The sequence below is a fragment of the Heliconius melpomene genome, chromosome 10 (genome assembly GCF_056956725.1).
Source record: "Heliconius melpomene rosina isolate 202511_hmr_F chromosome 10, ASM5695672v1, whole genome shotgun sequence".
In the NCBI taxonomy this organism is placed as follows: domain Eukaryota; kingdom Metazoa; phylum Arthropoda; class Insecta; order Lepidoptera; family Nymphalidae; genus Heliconius; species Heliconius melpomene.
Genome location: NC_140398.1, coordinates 11,417,760 through 11,435,514, shown reverse-complemented (window position 1 = coordinate 11,435,514; position 17,755 = coordinate 11,417,760). Strand labels below are relative to the sequence as shown.

Genomic DNA, 17,755 nt, shown 5'->3' with positions numbered 1-17,755 from the left:
TAATAAAGTAAATATGTAACCATTTTCAGCGACCCGTTTACCGTCACACTTTGTGCCCTGACTGGCCCATGACCCCATGACTGGCCTTAGTTGACAGACCTCAGTTGGTTTATTAATTAAAATTTATTGTAAATCACTTTATACGGACGTCGATACTTCGCATACAGTTTCTTCTGTTCTTATTAATCTTAGACTCCCAACTGTTTTTTAATCAGAGTGTAATTTTTATTATAATCTTTTATACAGAATACTCGCTGCTTGTCGGTGAAACGCTCCATGACGACTAAATTTTCGAGAACCAAATTAGTTATCCTCATTATCAATCCGTACTACTTTGTCAGTAATTTTTTTTATTGCCAATTGTGTAAATTCTATTTAATGAAATGATTACCTATCGTGATGTAAAATTGTCTACTTACGAATAATTCGCTTTTGTTTTTGGATATGAAAAATAAATAATATATGATATGAATTCGGCCTCATAATTTGTTTATTGTCATTTTATGAATAATGAATGAGTAAATTCATTCTGATAATCGAAAACAAAAAGAAGAACAAATCGGTTCGTTTGATAACAACAGCGTAGAGGCCGATGATTTTTCCATTATTCCTTCCTTCGCCGTTAAAAAAGTAGCAACGGATTTGAACATTCCGTTTTCGAATGTACCGTTTAGTTAAGTGGTGCGTAAATTATTGACGAAGTGGTCTGAGCGCAACACAAAATCCGTTCGGATGTTTTCATGCATTTTATATGATGCGGTCCGTTCCGTCCACTCGATAATAATATAATCCGCGCGAGCATTCGCGTGAAAATGAAACGCACGCATTATTGCCGGGTATTGTAGCTGGGGCTGCATAATAGAGGATATTGAAATTTATTTTTATTTTTACCACCAGCAAGCTATTGTTTAACGGGTTCGTGTTTCAAAAAGTATTTTTGATTAGAGTAGGTAGTGGATAAATAGGATTCAGAAGGATGGAAAATAATTCACTCGCAAGGGTGATCAAAGGCTTCGCAGCCATTTAATAACAGATTCACAAGAGAATGACAAACATAAACGTCAACAGTGACAGATTATTAACAACTTACAATAAAATGTTGCTACTTAAAATTTGTTAATTATAATGTATAATAAAGTTAATTATTTAAATTAAGAAAAGAAAACTATTATTTTAAGAACTAGTATTTGGTCTTGAACATGCCCCCGGCCGTTGAAAGCTGGCCTTTCAACACGACTCGTTGGCTACTGGAAGTGGACATATTTTACTGAAAGACCTTCGGACCACTCCTGTTGAGGTTTTAATATCGGCCACTCTGTTAACTCCATCACCACCAGGGAATACAGCAACCACTCGACCCAGTCTCCACTTTAATGGTGGTAGATTGTCCTCTTTGAGAAGAACAAGGGAATTCATAAGCAAGCCATCTTTACAGGTACGCCATTTTATTCTTTGTTGGAGCTCCGAGATATATTCCTTGCTCCACCTGGACCAGAAATGCCGTCGTAACTGTTCGATCCGCTGGAATCGAGTTAAGTGATTGTAAGGAGAGTCGCCATGATCAGGAGTCGGTAAAGACATCAGTGGTCGTCCGATGATAAAATGTCCTGGAGTAAGAGGCATGAAGTCTTCGGGTTCTGGCGATAGAGGTGTAAGCGGTCGGGAGTTGAGGATCGCCTCAATTTGAACTAAAACTGTGTAAAGTTCCTCAAATGTCAAATTACAATTTCCCAACACTCGCTGAAGATGAAATTTGGTTGATTTTACACCTGCCTCCCATAAGCCTCCGAAATGCGGCGAATATGCCGGTATAAAATGAAATTCAATTTGGTCATTGGCGGCAGCCGATGACAGCGAATTACAATTATGCTTTAAAAATTTTGATAATTCGTTGTAAGCACCAACAAATGAAGTCCCATTATCCGAGTAAATATTTAAGGGTTTTCCCCTTCGTGCAATGAACCTCCTTAACGCTAATAAATAATTATTGCTGGTCAAGTCGCCTACTAGCTCAATATGAACGGCTTTAGTTGAAAAACAAATAAAAAGTACAATGTATACTTTTACCAATCTGCATCCACGACCTTGACGGCTAGCAGAATAAATTGGGCCGGCATAATCAACGCCTACAGACTGAAAAGGAAAACTATTGGATAATACGCGATTTTTGGGTAAATTACCCATGATAGGTGAAATGACTTGACCCTTCATACGACTGCACCTTACGCAATTCCGATAGCAAGCTTTGACGAGATTACGGCCACCGATTGGCCAATATTGTTCTCTAATTGAGGCAAGTAACAGCTGAGGCCCTGCGTGTTTAAGTCGCTGATGTTCGTGATTGACAAGTAACTTAGTGAATTGATGTGTGGACTGTATTAATATAGGAAACTTTTTATCATATGGGTACTCTGAGTTACCCAAGCGACCACCAACACGCATAATGTTATTTTTATCAAGAAAAATATTAAATTTGAGTAATGGGCTCTTTTTTAACAAAGGCTGGTGGTTCAATAGCAACGAATACTCTGGAAATGATTCCTGTTGTGAGACTCTTAATAGTAAATTTAAAGCGTCTTGCAAATCCGTTTTACTTAAATAATTATTACTAATTTTATTCTTTTGACAGAATTTAATAAATCTCAAGGCGTACGCAGTAGCACGTATTAATCTAGACATATTCGAAAAACGATTAAAATTTATGAATTGATTATTATTGGAAGACATTTCACTCGTGGACGTAGTGAATAGTGAAATTTCTGGTCGTAATTCAGGTAGAATTTTATCAGAGTTCACCGTGACTGGCCAACATAATCGATCCTCCTGTAAAAATCTTTTACATTATTATTTAATGTGTTTAGTTGAAGTGACTCATCAATGTTAATTAAATTGCATTTTACATTTGACAACTGATTAGATGAGACTGAACCACATACTAACCATCCAAGCTTAGTTTCACACAACGTAAGGGTACATTGACCTTGACCTAACCTTATGCGCTGAGAACCTAATAGGTCCCAGAATACATCAGCACCTAATATCATATCAATCCCGGCAGGTGAATGAAAGTTTGGGTCAGCTAAGCAAATATTGGATGGGAATTTAAACTGCGATAAATCTAATTGCTGAGATGGCACGTTACTTGTAATAGATGGTAAAATAAAACATTGCAAGCTAGTAGTATATTTATTATTCAATGATTTTATTGAAACTGTACACATTTTATTTACCTGTGACAGTACGCTGTTAACGCCCATTAAGGATTTATCAATTTCAGTTATATGTGTATTCAATTTACTATATAAACGTTCCGTCATAATACATGAAGTGCTACCACTGTCGAGAATAACGCGAGCAATAATTTCACGATCATTCTTATCACATATTTTAATAAGTGCAGTAGACAGCAGTACTTCATGCTGAGCGCACGGGAGCGGTGACGTAACGCTCGTCGATAAAACAATACCGTTTTCGGAGCCTGACCTAGAAGGTTCGTTAGATGTGCGTGCGCCATCGACGCTAACCTGTCGGTTACCTTTCTGTTTTGTTTTATAACCAGACAAATGAACAAGAGTGTGGTGTTTACGTTTACACAATTTACATCCTGACTTTTTACATTGATTGGCATAATGTCCTTTTTGAAAACAATTATAACATATTTTAAAAGTAGATAACATTTGTAATCTCGCGTCAATGCTCAATGAAAGAAACTCAGAACAATTAGACAAGTTATGTTCACCGTTACACTTAGGGCACAGTGTTTTAGATGGAGAAGATGAAGAAGATGGAGAAGGTATAGTCTCACTTTTGTGGTATGAAATCATAGCTTTATACCTTGAAGGTTTCATTAAGTTACTGTTATTATTATTATTATTAACTGACGATTTAATATGGTGGGATTCCAGTGTCTCTAATAAGTCAGCGCGATTACGAATGAATTCAAGAAGTGATTCTAACTTAATTGGTTGATCCTTATCTAAGCGACCTTTGAACTCCTCCCAGTCACGGAATGCTTTCGCATCTAATTTTTGAGTAATAATATAAATCAACAGTGTATCCCAGTGTTCCGTGGGCTCCCCAAGGGAGCTTAACGCACGAATATTTTTATTTATCTGATCAATTACACTTTTAAAAATAAAGGAGGACTGTTTATTTATTACCTCAATATGAAATAAAGCTGAGATGTGGTGCTGAACTAATAATCGCTTATTATCAAACCGCTCACACAAAAGAGTCCATGCAGTAATGTAATTCTTCGCTGAAAATTCAATTGACTGGATGACAACTGCAGCAGTCCCTTCTAACGAAGCACGCAAGTAATGAAACTTGTTTATATCATCAATTTCGCTATTTAAATGAATGAGACTGGTAAATGTATCTCGAAACTCGAGCCAATTGCTATAAGAACCACTAAATTTTGGCAATTGAATAGTAGGTAACTTGACCAGCTTATGATTATGTATATGAGACGCTTCATTGATTAATTTACACCTAACATCATCTCGTTGAAAATTTTTTATTAATTGTTGTGCTTTAACAACGCAGGTGAAATATTGAGATTCAAATGACATGCGTTCTTGCAACTGTATATCTAGCACATCTAAACATTCTAAGTTCGTTTGAACCTCATCAAACTGATTATAAACAGTTTCGATCTTACCTAGTCTTAATTGTAACTCACTGATATCGGAAGCCGTCAACGAAGCAGGATCCAATGAATTGATATAACTGACGAACAGTGTCAGTCGACCCTTATAGCTTCCGCGTCTCTTAATGAATTCCTTTTCTTCAGGCATTATGGGAGATAAGTTTTATCACCTGGAATTGTTTACAGTATAACCTTAAATTAATACAATTCCTACCTGATCAAATAGAAAAAGGACACAGTAAAACATGTAAGTACAAATTATAAACCTTTGACTAGTGTTTTAATGATCTGACTTTGTTAATTAAATTAAAAGTAACAATGTTTGTTAATGAATGCTGTTAAACCAAAGAATGAAAGTTCAATGAACTAATGTGACCAGTAAACTGTATTAATAAATTAATGTCTTACTTGAGTGAATATTAATAGATTTGAGTATATTAAATTTATAAAAATTACAGTATTTATAATATATTTCTCAAATCTTACTCAAAAATGACTAAACTTCACCAATTACCTAGTTACATGAACAAATTCGTGTTTATGACACGTGTAAAATTAACTATTTAATTTTACTAACCTGATACAGCATTTAATTTAATTAAATACCTTGCGAGTGATGGGTTGTATTAAGAGAAACACTTAATAATAAATATCTAAAGAATACTTCTTCAAAATGTGATATGATTCCCCGTGACCTTACTTGACCTCTGCACACGTTGACAAATATTTCCTTAAATATTCTTGAAATCCTTTAATTTAATAGATTTTCCTTATTTCTTCTATTTCAGATGGTGTTCTCAACATCCAGATCGATTTGAATCATGAATACTTCAAATCGTGATATGATATCTCGTGTGCTTACTTAACCTCTGCACACGTTGAAAAATATTTCCTTAAATTCTTGAAATCCTTTGATTTAATTGATTTTCGTTAATCCCAGACGTTGTCCTCAACATCCAGCTCGACATGGACCATGGATAAATAGGATTCAGAAGGATGGAAAATAATTCACTCGCAAGGGTGATCAAAGGCTTCGCAGCCATTTAATAACAGATTCACAAGAGAATGACAAACATAAACGTCAACAGTGACAGATTATTAACAACTTACAATAAAATGTTGCTACTTAAAATTTGTTAATTATAATGTATAATAAAGTTAATTATTTAAATTAAGAAAAGAAAACTATTATTTTAAGAACTAGTATTTGGTCTTGAACAGGTAGAATATATAGCTTTTTTTTAGAATCCTAAAATATTACCAATTGCGTTACTAAATTATAATTTTCTTTTTTGTCTTTTGTCAATTACTGAATTATATATAATTTAAGTCTGCTGTAGAACTTTAAAAATAGTTTATTCACGGCTTTGATTTATGGTATATGAAAATCTGCCCTGCTTCGATACTTAACATTAACTTAGCACTAGTTAATATGTAATTTTCTCTCTCAAAAGTATTTATTAAAAAAATATAGAAATTGTATTATTTGCCATTCAAGAAACAGCGTAGTCTAGCCCAATTGATATGAAAGCTCTTTTTTAGTGCTAACAATAAAATACAACTAGGAAAATATCTTACTTTTGCATTTATTCCAGTATATATTACCATATATTAGGTACATAACACCCTTGTTAAATATTCCTACATCAGCTACCGAGTGTTGAAATCGCAGCGGGCGCTATAATAAAAGTTATACATTTGCATACGAGCATAAATTCAAAACACTGTTTTCCATTACATATACCTACTGCATCTATTATGTATTTCGATACAGCTAATTATTTGCATACAAATGCTTCGTTAATAGTTTAGAATAGTGAAAGAATAATAAATTTAATACTTTATAAACCTATCTGTATTATTTATAGATGTCATCTATTTCATATAAATGTCCCATTTATGTATGAATTGAATGTGCTTCGGTGTTTATACATACGTTATGTCCCTATTTGTGATATTTAGTGTATTTTTATATTTGTTTAATGACAAATATGTCTATTTATTCAAATATAAAATCTTTTTTTATCAGTCTTTATAAAGAACAAATTAATATAGCTTTTTGCTTTTGCTGTTCGTATGATTTACTATTTTGATATATTTTTAAGTAAATAAAAGCTTTTAAAATATTATGAATGTAATATAATATTTTTCATAATGAATTGTAATGTATTTTTTGTAGGAATCGCAACCTCCGCGGTATAAGATACGAAATAAAGTTTCGAACTAACAACGCGTCAGGTCTCATAATGTGGAGACGGAAAATTGGTATTCGACGAGATTTCATTGGACTAGGACTTATTAATGGGAAACTACAACTTATATATAGCGATACAGATTCAAAGGAATCGAATGAATGGTTTCAAAGTGTAGAGTCTAAAGAGAGGGTCGACGACGGACTTTGGCATACGGCGGTCGTGAGAAGACGCAAAAGACTTGCGATGTTGCAAGTAGACGACCTCCCCCCAGTTAGAGGCTACTCGCAGTCGCTGCTTGTTCCCTCGAAAGCCAACCCTAAAATATGGATAGGTAAGTCGAAATTCTCTTGCAGGTCTTTAAATATGCATATCTTAGAACGGGTCAAGTTGATATAGCTTTACATTAATTAAAAAATAGTACTCCAATTTTTTATTATTCATGTTTTTTATTTACCTATTATGCTTTAGGGAAATAGGTTGCGCTTGATTATGTGAAGCTTTTTATTGTTTTTTTAAATTCGCTTAATGGTTTTCTAGTATAATTTTAGCTTATTTTTAGTTATGCAATGGGGAGCTAGGTATAAGACTTTTTAAAATTTTATTGTTAAGCAAGCAATTTAATGAAAATAAAAATAGGTTTAACAAAACACTGAACCCGTAATCTAATGAAATATAAACAACACTAGACCCACCGAAAAGTAATTACCGTGTCCATCATAAAACAAACCGAGTACGCTTGAATAAATACCCTCATACACTACAAAGGAACAAAAGCGTAACAAGTAAAAAATATGCCAATCGTATTCTTAAGCTGACGCAAAAATCCTATTCGAGACGTTTTCCCCCCTATTCTGTTTTATGAAGTGAATTAATTTGACGTTTCATGATAGGAGGATCGCCGTCCCTGCCTCTGGGATTACCGGGTGCGCTGTACGCCGGCCTGCGCGGCTGTGTCGTCACGCTGAAGGCCGCCGGTCGACACATCGACGTCAAAACGCCCATTCGACCGTCGATTCCGGTACGATATTGCGATTAATTATGTTATATTCGTTACACCGACTTATCGATCTTATCGACTGGTTTACGAGATTATTGCCCACTTTCAAGAGGAAGTGTTGATTTTTTTTGTTTTGTATAAATGTCAATAGTTTTATTATAATTGATTTTTTTATGTAAAGTGATTTGAAATTTATTTCATGAATTCATTTGAGTTAATATTTTAAAAAAATCATTAAATTTCGACCTATTAAGTACGGAATTTTGTAACAATTTTCGTCGCAGCGTACCGTGAGTTATTGTAACTGAATGAATGGATAATATGAAGTAATTACGAAGGTTCAAGCTTTTGATGATGAATAAGTCGTAAGACATTTTTGCTGTCGTGCAGTCAAGTTGACTATCTATATTTGTTAATGTTACTTAAAATAAATGGCGTAAATACTATAATGTTCTATTTCTACATAATGTCGTAGTCAAAGAGGGTTTAACTCAGCCTAAGTAAAAAATTTTGCACCGCTGCCTATACTTGACTTAAGGCCAATTGATGACATTTAAGTACTAATTATTAAATATTATTTCTAAGTACGCCCGCTAATTATATTTTAATTATAATTATTAAAATATTATGATTTAAAATATAGCTAGTGAATTTGATTATACATAAGATGAATATTGAATGTGAATGATAATAACATAGTAAATTGTCATATCCCAGTCATATCTTTGAAAGATTATGAAATGTGAAAGTATTATTTTTTGTGTATAATAATTAATTAGTATTAGAGTACCTGGTAGCTAATATTTTTCTTCGTGGTAGCATTGTGTCTGGCGATGTGTCAATTTCAATATATAAATACATTATATTGTTTAATTTACTAATTATCTACATAATTGAAAACTTCGATATTAATTGGTAAGAGATACCTATTGTATATACATACATAGACATATTATATACGCCATAATACAATTGATTAAAGCGACCTCAATGTTTGGCATGTGAATAATTTGTGTTATTATTATTAATAACATTACCTAGTTCTAAAGGGAATAAACTTACTTGATTAAAGTTAAATTTTACTTATTAATAAATAAAAAATACTTATGACTGGTTTTTATCAATGGTTACGAATTCAAATCTGATTGTTTCTCTCTATAAAAATCAAATGTTAAATGAACTAAATAAACTTTCCAATCCGTAGAGGAAAGAAAAAAGAGCGTATTAAAAAAATTATAGCTAAATTATTAATACAAAAAATATAAGAAACAATTTCTTTAACGTAGTATTTCATTTATATGAAAAAGACACATGGCCACAAGCACTTTGCCGCCCTTAAGAATATACTCATACATATCTAATACATTCGTTTAATTTCTGTTGTCTTTAATCAATACGATGTTTTCACATGTCTTATATAGAACAGTGTAGCAAAACATCCACATATATAACCAAAAGATAATGTTGCCATAATAATTTATATTTATAGTTTAAGATATATAGGTTTAAATCAATGAAAAGTTCAATCGGTGCTCGGTTTACACGTCAGAGGTTTATCATATCGTGAACAAAAGCACGTATGTGCTTAAATTATAATGTGTTATTACGAAATTATATTTAATGGTAGTCCATACGACGATAGGCTATCTACGTCTGAATTAAATATGAGTGGAAATTTATTATTGAATATTAGAAAGGGTATTCATATAAGATATTTAATGTTAAATGGGCTTTAATGTTAACATTCCGTATTATAAATGTAACGCTTCTTATAGTTATTTACTTTAACCGCAATCAGAATAATCAATTAACGTTTAATTGATATTAAATGATTACATACTTACTCGTATAGCTCACATCGTTCAAGTTAATGTTAGTTAAACGTTAATTAACATCTCTGAATGCGGAGTAAGTTGCCAATATTTAATAGAGGCAGCTTAGCAAGTGACTACCGTAATGTACGGGGTGATTTTTAGATTTTCAAACTACCCTCAAGTTTATAATTTAGCAATTCCATTGTTATCATTCCATGTTGAATAAGGTTACGTATAATTAAAATAATTATACTTTAAACAGTGCCATAGTTGTACAGTAGACGATTTTATTAGATTATAGTTCTAGTATATTGCAAGTGCTTACTAATTATATTTTTATTTATATCACATAACCTAATTCTGTTTTTTGTAAACTAATCACTAGCAATTATTTTTTGTATCAAACTTACAAATGAATCACTGCCACATACATTGTACTTGTTTCTATTTACTAAAAAAAAATATATAAAAAAGCATTTAGACAACCTTTCTTGTTTTTAAAACTTCCCCCATTGAATTCAGGAAGTCTGGATATTGTAATGTATTTTAGACAAATTCTAGGAAAAATAAAATGTCTAGACAAACTGCAAAACACTTTAACGCTTTGTTTTTAATGTAGATTAGCAACATTACAGTCACGCAACACTACAGCCGTACGATAGGAATCACCTTACGTTTTAGTACATTTTAATAGGTATTTCGATTCATGAGGGGAATGCACGTCACAGTACTTCACTAAAGTCGTTAGAAAGTAAATAGCTTTTCAAAGTTTATTTATATTTTGAAAAATTTAGTCAATATTGTGTAAAGTTTAAATTTCTGTCATTTACTTTTGTTCTACATCTTTCCTATACATTTTAAAAGAAATTAATCATTTCATTCATAATGTAAAATGTATGAAATTGGTCTTTTAATTTACAAATAGCTATCCGAATCGGTATTTACAATATATAAGCTATACCACAGTTTAATTTGAAATTAATATTTAACTAATGTCGTAAAATCAATGAACGCAATATTTCGAAAATCGAATATTTCGACAATTCTAAAGACACTGTAAGAAAAACAATTGTTAACCGCTTTCGTATTCCTCATTTTTTATAGTTATTGATAAATATTCTACATTTCATTTCATTATAGATCTACCCTACTTGGACTTTGATGTTTAATATTACATAGAAATATTTCCCATTCATCTTGTCCCATAAAATATTTTATTTATTCCATATTCAGTTCCATGTACTTATAACGTTTTGTAATATATGTAAATAGTTATAGACTAGATTTTTTTACAAGACGCTTAATCGTTACTTATTCGATGTCGTTTGTCCACTACTTTCAAGTTGCGAACTTTTCTTTAAGTAAGCATACGCTCTATAGCTTTTTTGATATGAATTTTAGAATTTTGTTCAAAACTGTATTGTAACAGCGAATTTATAATATTTGAATCTTCAATTGTTTTAGTTGATGAATCGATTTTAATCGAATAATTTCGCATAAATAAAATAAACACAATATAATCAAATTTAAAGTTTTTTATATATTTTAATTGCTTTACAATCTACATGTTTTCTACTGTAATACATATACATGTTTAATATAATACGTAAATGCTAATTTAAAGTAAACAATGACAATATTAAAATATCTACGCAGCGTTTAGTGTTAATTTTATAACGTGGTAGTGCTTCATGAAACGTAACGTAACCGTTTCTATACTAGAATTAGGTTAAGTTTTCTGCCATTGATTCGAGACATATCGGACGATGGGGGAATTAAGTTCGTGCTATTCGTAGAGCTAAAACACATTTGGAAAATGAGCTTTCTTGCATTTTTACATTTAACTAAAGATTTTATCGTATTGACGACCGACTTGTGTTTAACTATCGACTTCTAAATGCTTTTTTGTTCTACGAAAAGCATAATTTACAAATATTCGCTTACTTACTGTATACAGGAAATATGAATGTGTAAATCAAATCAATATTTAGCGATGTGGCAAAAAGTGTGCCCCAATAAGAGTTTATCCTTGCGTACACTTTATAAAGCATTGTCGAATCGAAATAGCCTATTACGGTTTTCGATTGTCAGTAACAAACATGTAAATTTGAACTGTGTATACTCACACATAAAGTTCAATTTCTCGTCACTCTTTGCCATATTGTTTCTACGTTTTACTACAAATGGTTTGAAATAGGTTTATGGTATTATTCGTCCGAAAGCTCGGATGAGTGCAGCAATAATGACCCGTAGTGATATCACAGTTGGTTCTCAAAGAGGTGAACGTTTAAGAATGATTGGCAAAAAATAACTTTTAGTTATTTCACTAAAAATATTAACACTATAAATAAAATACCAGTATTTTTTTTATAACTATTATATTGGTAACAGCTACGTTGACTATCTCGAGTAACTCAACAGCTGAATAATTTGAATAATTATTCATAGTCGCCGACCTCGAAACTCTTAAAATATCTTCCGATCTAATTTATTACGCATGTGTGTTTTGATGTACCTATATTAGTTTAAATACAAATGATAAATTAAATGAGACTGCAGATATCTTGTTGTTTTATTTATGGCTTTTATTCTATATAAAAACACTCGTAAAATATGAATCTTCGATTTTAATATCATTGTATGTCTTTTTGGATATTTTATAAAATACTGAACAGATGTTAATGAAACAGTTTTTGTTGTATAGCTGTTCGGCCTAGACAAGATCTAGATTTTTCATAACAGCCAGCCTTAACAGACGTTGTTCAGCGTAATGGGAATTTTCCATTGGTATATAAGAAAATATTGAAAAATTAGACTGTCGTAGCGCAGTTGACTGCGTCTGGCTGTAAACGGTTGTCAGTTCGATTTTCACTTAGGTAAACTACTATCTACTATACTGTTCGGCGTTGAATTTCGCTAATCTTAATGGTCTAACTTTTAATGACAATGGATATTTCAATGGTGAAGTGAAGTGAAGTCTACGCAAAAGAAGTGGTGGATGGTCACTAGTTCTTTAGTAAAAATGACGAATGGGTTTCAGAAATAAATAAATTTTCTCTTCCTATTTCAACACGTATTAACATTCAAAACCATCCTAACATTATATATTATCTATATATATAAAAGGACTTGTCCTCACTGACTGAGGTAAGACGCACGCACAGCCGTAACCGCTGTGCGTAGAAACGTGAAATTTGGACAGATATTTACTTTCGTAATCTGGACATCCACTAAGAAGGGATTTTGAAAAATTTTAACCCTAAAGGGGTAAAATAGGGGCTCAAAGTTTGTATGGAAAAAATTTTAAATCGGCACCGATTGTTATAAAATTTGAAATTTAGATTTTTAAAAGTATTTAATTGAATACGTGTTTCATCGTTTTCTTGAATTCTTCCCCTAAGGGTGCAAATAAGGGGTTGAAAGTTTGTATAGGTTTTTTTTAAATCGTCACCAATTTTTATAAAATTTGAAATTCAGACTCTTAAACGTATATAATTAAACACATGTTTCATGGTTTTCTAGAGTTCACCCCCTAAGGGTGCAAATAAGGGGTTGAAAGTTTGTATGGGAAAATTCTTAAATCGCCACCGATTTTTATAAAATTTGATATTTAGACTCTTAAAAATATTTAATTGAACATATGTTAAATGGTTTTCTAGAATTCACCCCCTAAGGGTGCAAATAAGGGGTTGAAAGTTTGTATGGAAAAATCTTAAGATCGCCACCGATTTTTATAAAATTTGAAATTTAGACTCTTAAAAATATTTCATTGAACACATGTTTCATGGGTTATTAGAATTCACCCTTAAATACGCAAGCGAAGCTGCGCGCGTCCGCTAGTCTTTAAATAATTTTACAGAAACGCTAGCGTTCAAATGTAAAATAAATCCAACTAAGATAATCTAAAAAAATAACAACGGTAGATAAGAAAGCTTTAAAGTTAATTATTATGCATATTGAGTTTCCGCTACTCACCCCTTTTGCTACTTATCAGTATTTAAGCATCTTATGCTTATTCTGCTTAAGTCTCTGCTCTTGAAAATATTTAGAAATTTATAATTTATATTTTAAATGTTCTCGGGTTAATTTATTTAAATTAATTATTCAAAAGCTACTAATAGGATCTCTGTAAAATTTGTTGAAATTATAATGCAGACGCGGACTGTCTTAGTAATTAACTGATACGAAGCTAGCGTGGTTTCTTATAAATCAATTGATAAATATTATGTTAAAAAAATACGTCTATTTGCATTTTACTTTTTTTAAATTAGTTTTTTAAATATTAAAATTCATGCGAGTAAAAATGTGAGTAATAAAGTAATAGGTAAGTTTTTTTATAAGTTCAATTGTATTCCAGGTAAGTATTTATATTTTTAATGACACCTACCTACATACACATATTTACTCTTCATTTCTACTTCATATTTCCTAGAAAATAACCTAGACAATTTCAAGGCCAAATGGTAAAAGTAATAAGTTCAATTGTATTCCAGGTCAGTATTTATATTTTTAATGACACCTACCTACATACACATATTTACTCTTCATTTCTACTTCATATATCCTAGAAAATAACCTAGAAAATTTCAAGGCCAAATGGAAAACAAAGCGGAAAATTGTAGACAATATTTTAGAATTTAAGTGACATAACCCCAAAACTAGATAAACTTATCACAATTTATCGTTCCAATAAAATAGAAAAAAAAAACTTAACCTATTAACAATAATGAATCATGAAAAAGGTGAAATTGTATAGCGCCTCATATCTACCATCTACATTTCAATCGGAAGAAAGTAACGAAAGAACGAAACGTGCTTTATCAATGTTCCATCAAAAACATTTCACGGACAGTAAATTAGACTATACATTTGATGCCCTTGACTCACAATCTGGAAGTTGCAAATTGTTTTCCTAACAATCAACGATCACGAAAGCTTTTGAAGAATGGCTCATAAAAATTTCACTACTAATTAAACGTAAACATAGGAATAGCTGTCGTAATATAAACAGTTTTCTTTTTTTCACACTATATAAATATATAGTATAGTTTAAATTTTTATAAAAACTCATTTTTGATTTGAATTTTCATATATTATCATTCTTTGCTAGCACGAAGATAAGTTTTTCAGAAGACAATACAAGATTATTTTTGTGTTTTTGATGTACATTGATAAAAAAAACCCTTTTTGAAATATAGGCTTAACGGAATAAATATAAAAACATTGATTGTGTAATTTTAAATTAATATTCAAATAGCTTATATGTACGAGTAGTAATTTAATATAAATGGCCTTTTCATTTTTTTCCTTTTGTCATCTTTTCAGATGTTCATAGATCAATTTTCTTCTTCTCCCTCCATTATTTTATATCCACCCGCTCAGAGGAAAACTACCCTGCATTCTGTATTAACTAGATCGCAGCAGACATCTGTTTGTTTAATATTAACATTCCGTGTGCGGGATTTAAGCCGCTGTTCCTTGTCTACTGTATTTAATAAGCGCTATTAACTAGATATTATTATTTGCTTAATATTATTAATATTATACTAAAACAAGTATTACGAAGATTAAGTTTAAATCTCAAGTTATATAAGACTTACTAGTAAATGAGATCTTCAAAATGGAAAGTTGAAGACAATTTCAATTTGTAAATTTGAATAAAATTAATTTTAAAAATGAAAAGGAACGTCGCCGTCATGGCGAAGCCACAAGTTTATGCTACGTAACTTCAGGTATGTGAGGGGGTTGTCTGTCTGTTGCTCTTCAACGTTTGTATGATCACGACAATTGTGGGTTCGATTCTTTGTCGTAAGGTTGAATTATTTTTATTTCCTTGCTCTAGTAAGGAGACATAGCGCGGCGTTGAGTTCCTGCACTCAATATACAATATTGCAAAAATTGGGCTGAAGGTGGGACACGGAATCATTTAACATTAGGTTCCATCTGCCTCCTTAGCTATATGTTGAATAAAACGTGAATATCAAAAACACGTCTTTAGGTGATGTAAGGTTATTTAGAGAATAGAAGATGATGAGAGTATTATAGCAAAACTAAAACTTGTCTTACTTACTTTTTAAATTCTTTGCCTGTACAGTTTCTATGAAATAAGGAAGGTCACGAACTACGACCTACGAGTGATGGCTCTTCGGAGACTATTAGTTTAAGGAAAAGTTAATTATTGCCAGTAAATGAAACAAAAAGTGTGTCTTCAGTATAAAGATAATTAAATTAAATTATTAGACAAATATAACAAAAATATTTAAAAAATCTTCGAATAATAAGAACGACTAGAATGAATATGAAAAATTATTATGAAAATTGGGAATTTAAATAATTCTATTTCATAAATTCTTGCCTTACATACACATCGACCAAAATTTGTATAAAACAAGTAACGAGTTCCTCGACGATGAGCGTGTGTAAAATGGGTAAGACCTACGTCGTATGTGGCCCAACTTTACGTTTAATATATGCACCCTAGCGCTCACGATATCCCGATAAAGGGAATTTTATGCAGGGAAATTTTTTCACTCGATGACTTGCGAGAAATCGTTTTCCTTAAGTTATATTATTTATTGTTCGGGTTAATTATAAATTTAAATAACTAATTTAATGGAAATAAAATTGTAAATTTTATTTTTATAAACTGAACTAAATATAATCTAATCTAATTTAGCTGTATGTAACAGCTAGTGTTTGCTGTATCCTTATCAGAGTAGTCAGGGAGAACGGAGCGTCAAACGCTACGGTCTCTGCATACCTCTTTCGCCTCATCCACTGTCATCAACCTCTTCATACATGCCTTCCAAGGAGTTCTCGTGCTTTTTGCGTGACCTTCCTCTTGCCTAGATTCTCTATGCCTATCCCGCTGTTTGCGGGATATACTATGAAGGTGTCTCATATTCATATAACCCGGTTCAGTAGACCAAATACAATTATTCTCAAACTAAATATAAAATATTCAACCAAGTAATAGACATTACTTTAGCTATCTTCGACATAAGCAACATAGGAACCACGCGTTTGGCTGTCTCCGATCAGAACAGCAAAATGTCTGCCATCGCGTGCGGCTGACGCTATTCACGAACGCGCTGAACTCTCCGCGTCACGTGATTAATGGTCTCGCGTTCCCGACATTGTGTTTTTGTGATGCAAATAGCTCGAGCCGTCGGAACAAGGGAAATTGAGTGGGAGGACCGACACTACCGCACTTTCAATTGCTTCGCCGCTGAATACTGATGAACCTGCCGTTTGGGGTAGGTATCCGGATACCGGTATCCTTGTTGCTTTAGAGGCGGGCGCCTGGTACTGGTAATACGCGTTAAAGTCTTGTTCAGCCGCTCTAACGATGTTGATCGTAATTTTGATAGAAGTTAACGATTCGTTTGATTTATATTCCATTTGTTTTGTGTTGGATTGGAACTGTGTATATTTGTTCGAGTTAACGCTGTGAGAAATAGAACGCAGTATTATTTTGGATTTTTTTTTATACAAGTTAGTAATTCGTAATTTTTTGTTATTAAAGGTATATGGAGTAACGTATGTGGAGAAATAAATTTAAAGATGAATTTATTTTAATTTCTCTATCCACATAATATTGTGTGTTAACCCAAAGCCAAAATACCGTGTATTTAAATGAAAAAAAAAATGCACAACACAATGCCCAAACATATATAGACGTATATATTATGTGCATTTACGTCATAGTTTTTATCTTTTCCTGGTATTAGATATGTGTCTTTAAAATGCAACAAAGGCTTGCGCTATGCTCGAAGTGAATATAGCGCTCCTTGGTAAAGCTAGCTCTTTAGTAAACTAATAAAGAACAAGACTAGTAGAGATTTTGCAAAGTAAACGCTAATTTGAATTTTGAACCGCATAGCAGAAAATAACCTATAATATTATTAGTACAATATTAACCTAATATGTTGCATAAATAAAAATATTGATTTATTTGTTCAAGCTCATAAAAATGTTTATTTAAGGGTAAACATCATTTTAAAATAATTAATTGATGAGAATTCGAATCCATATCTTCTTAAAATATGATATATATTTCCTAATAAGTACATGTATTATATAGTTACATATTGACGATGCA

General features: G+C 31.9%; 2 protein-coding genes across 3 annotated transcripts in view; one reads left to right on the top strand and one right to left on the bottom strand.

Annotated features, from left to right (window-relative positions):
• LOC146535637 (agrin-like) overlaps positions 1 to 12,216 on the top strand; it is a 97,210-nt gene extending 84,994 nt beyond the window's left edge. For both annotated transcript variants that reach the window (XM_085190652.1, XM_085190651.1), the window contains 2 exons: positions 6,828 to 7,174; positions 7,734 to 12,216. In XM_085190652.1, the coding sequence (XP_085046778.1) occupies positions 6,828 to 7,174; positions 7,734 to 7,879 (493 nt within the window). In that variant the 3' untranslated portion in view covers positions 7,880 to 12,216. The remainder of the gene's footprint in view (positions 1 to 6,827; positions 7,175 to 7,733) is intronic.
• LOC146535638 (uncharacterized) lies at positions 1,000 to 5,230 on the bottom strand. The gene has a single exon (XM_085190653.1). The coding sequence runs from the start codon at positions 2,725 to 2,727 to the stop codon at positions 1,228 to 1,230; it is 1,500 nt and encodes a 499-aa protein (XP_085046779.1). The 5' UTR covers positions 2,728 to 5,230; the 3' UTR covers positions 1,000 to 1,227.
• Positions 12,217 to 17,755: the final 5,539 nt, after the last annotated feature.

Bases quoted from the DNA above. Each gene is read 5' to 3' on its own strand.
- LOC146535638 (XM_085190653.1), bottom strand. From the start codon at position 2,727: ATGTCTTCCAATAATAATCAATTCATAAATTTTAATCGTTTTTCGAAT.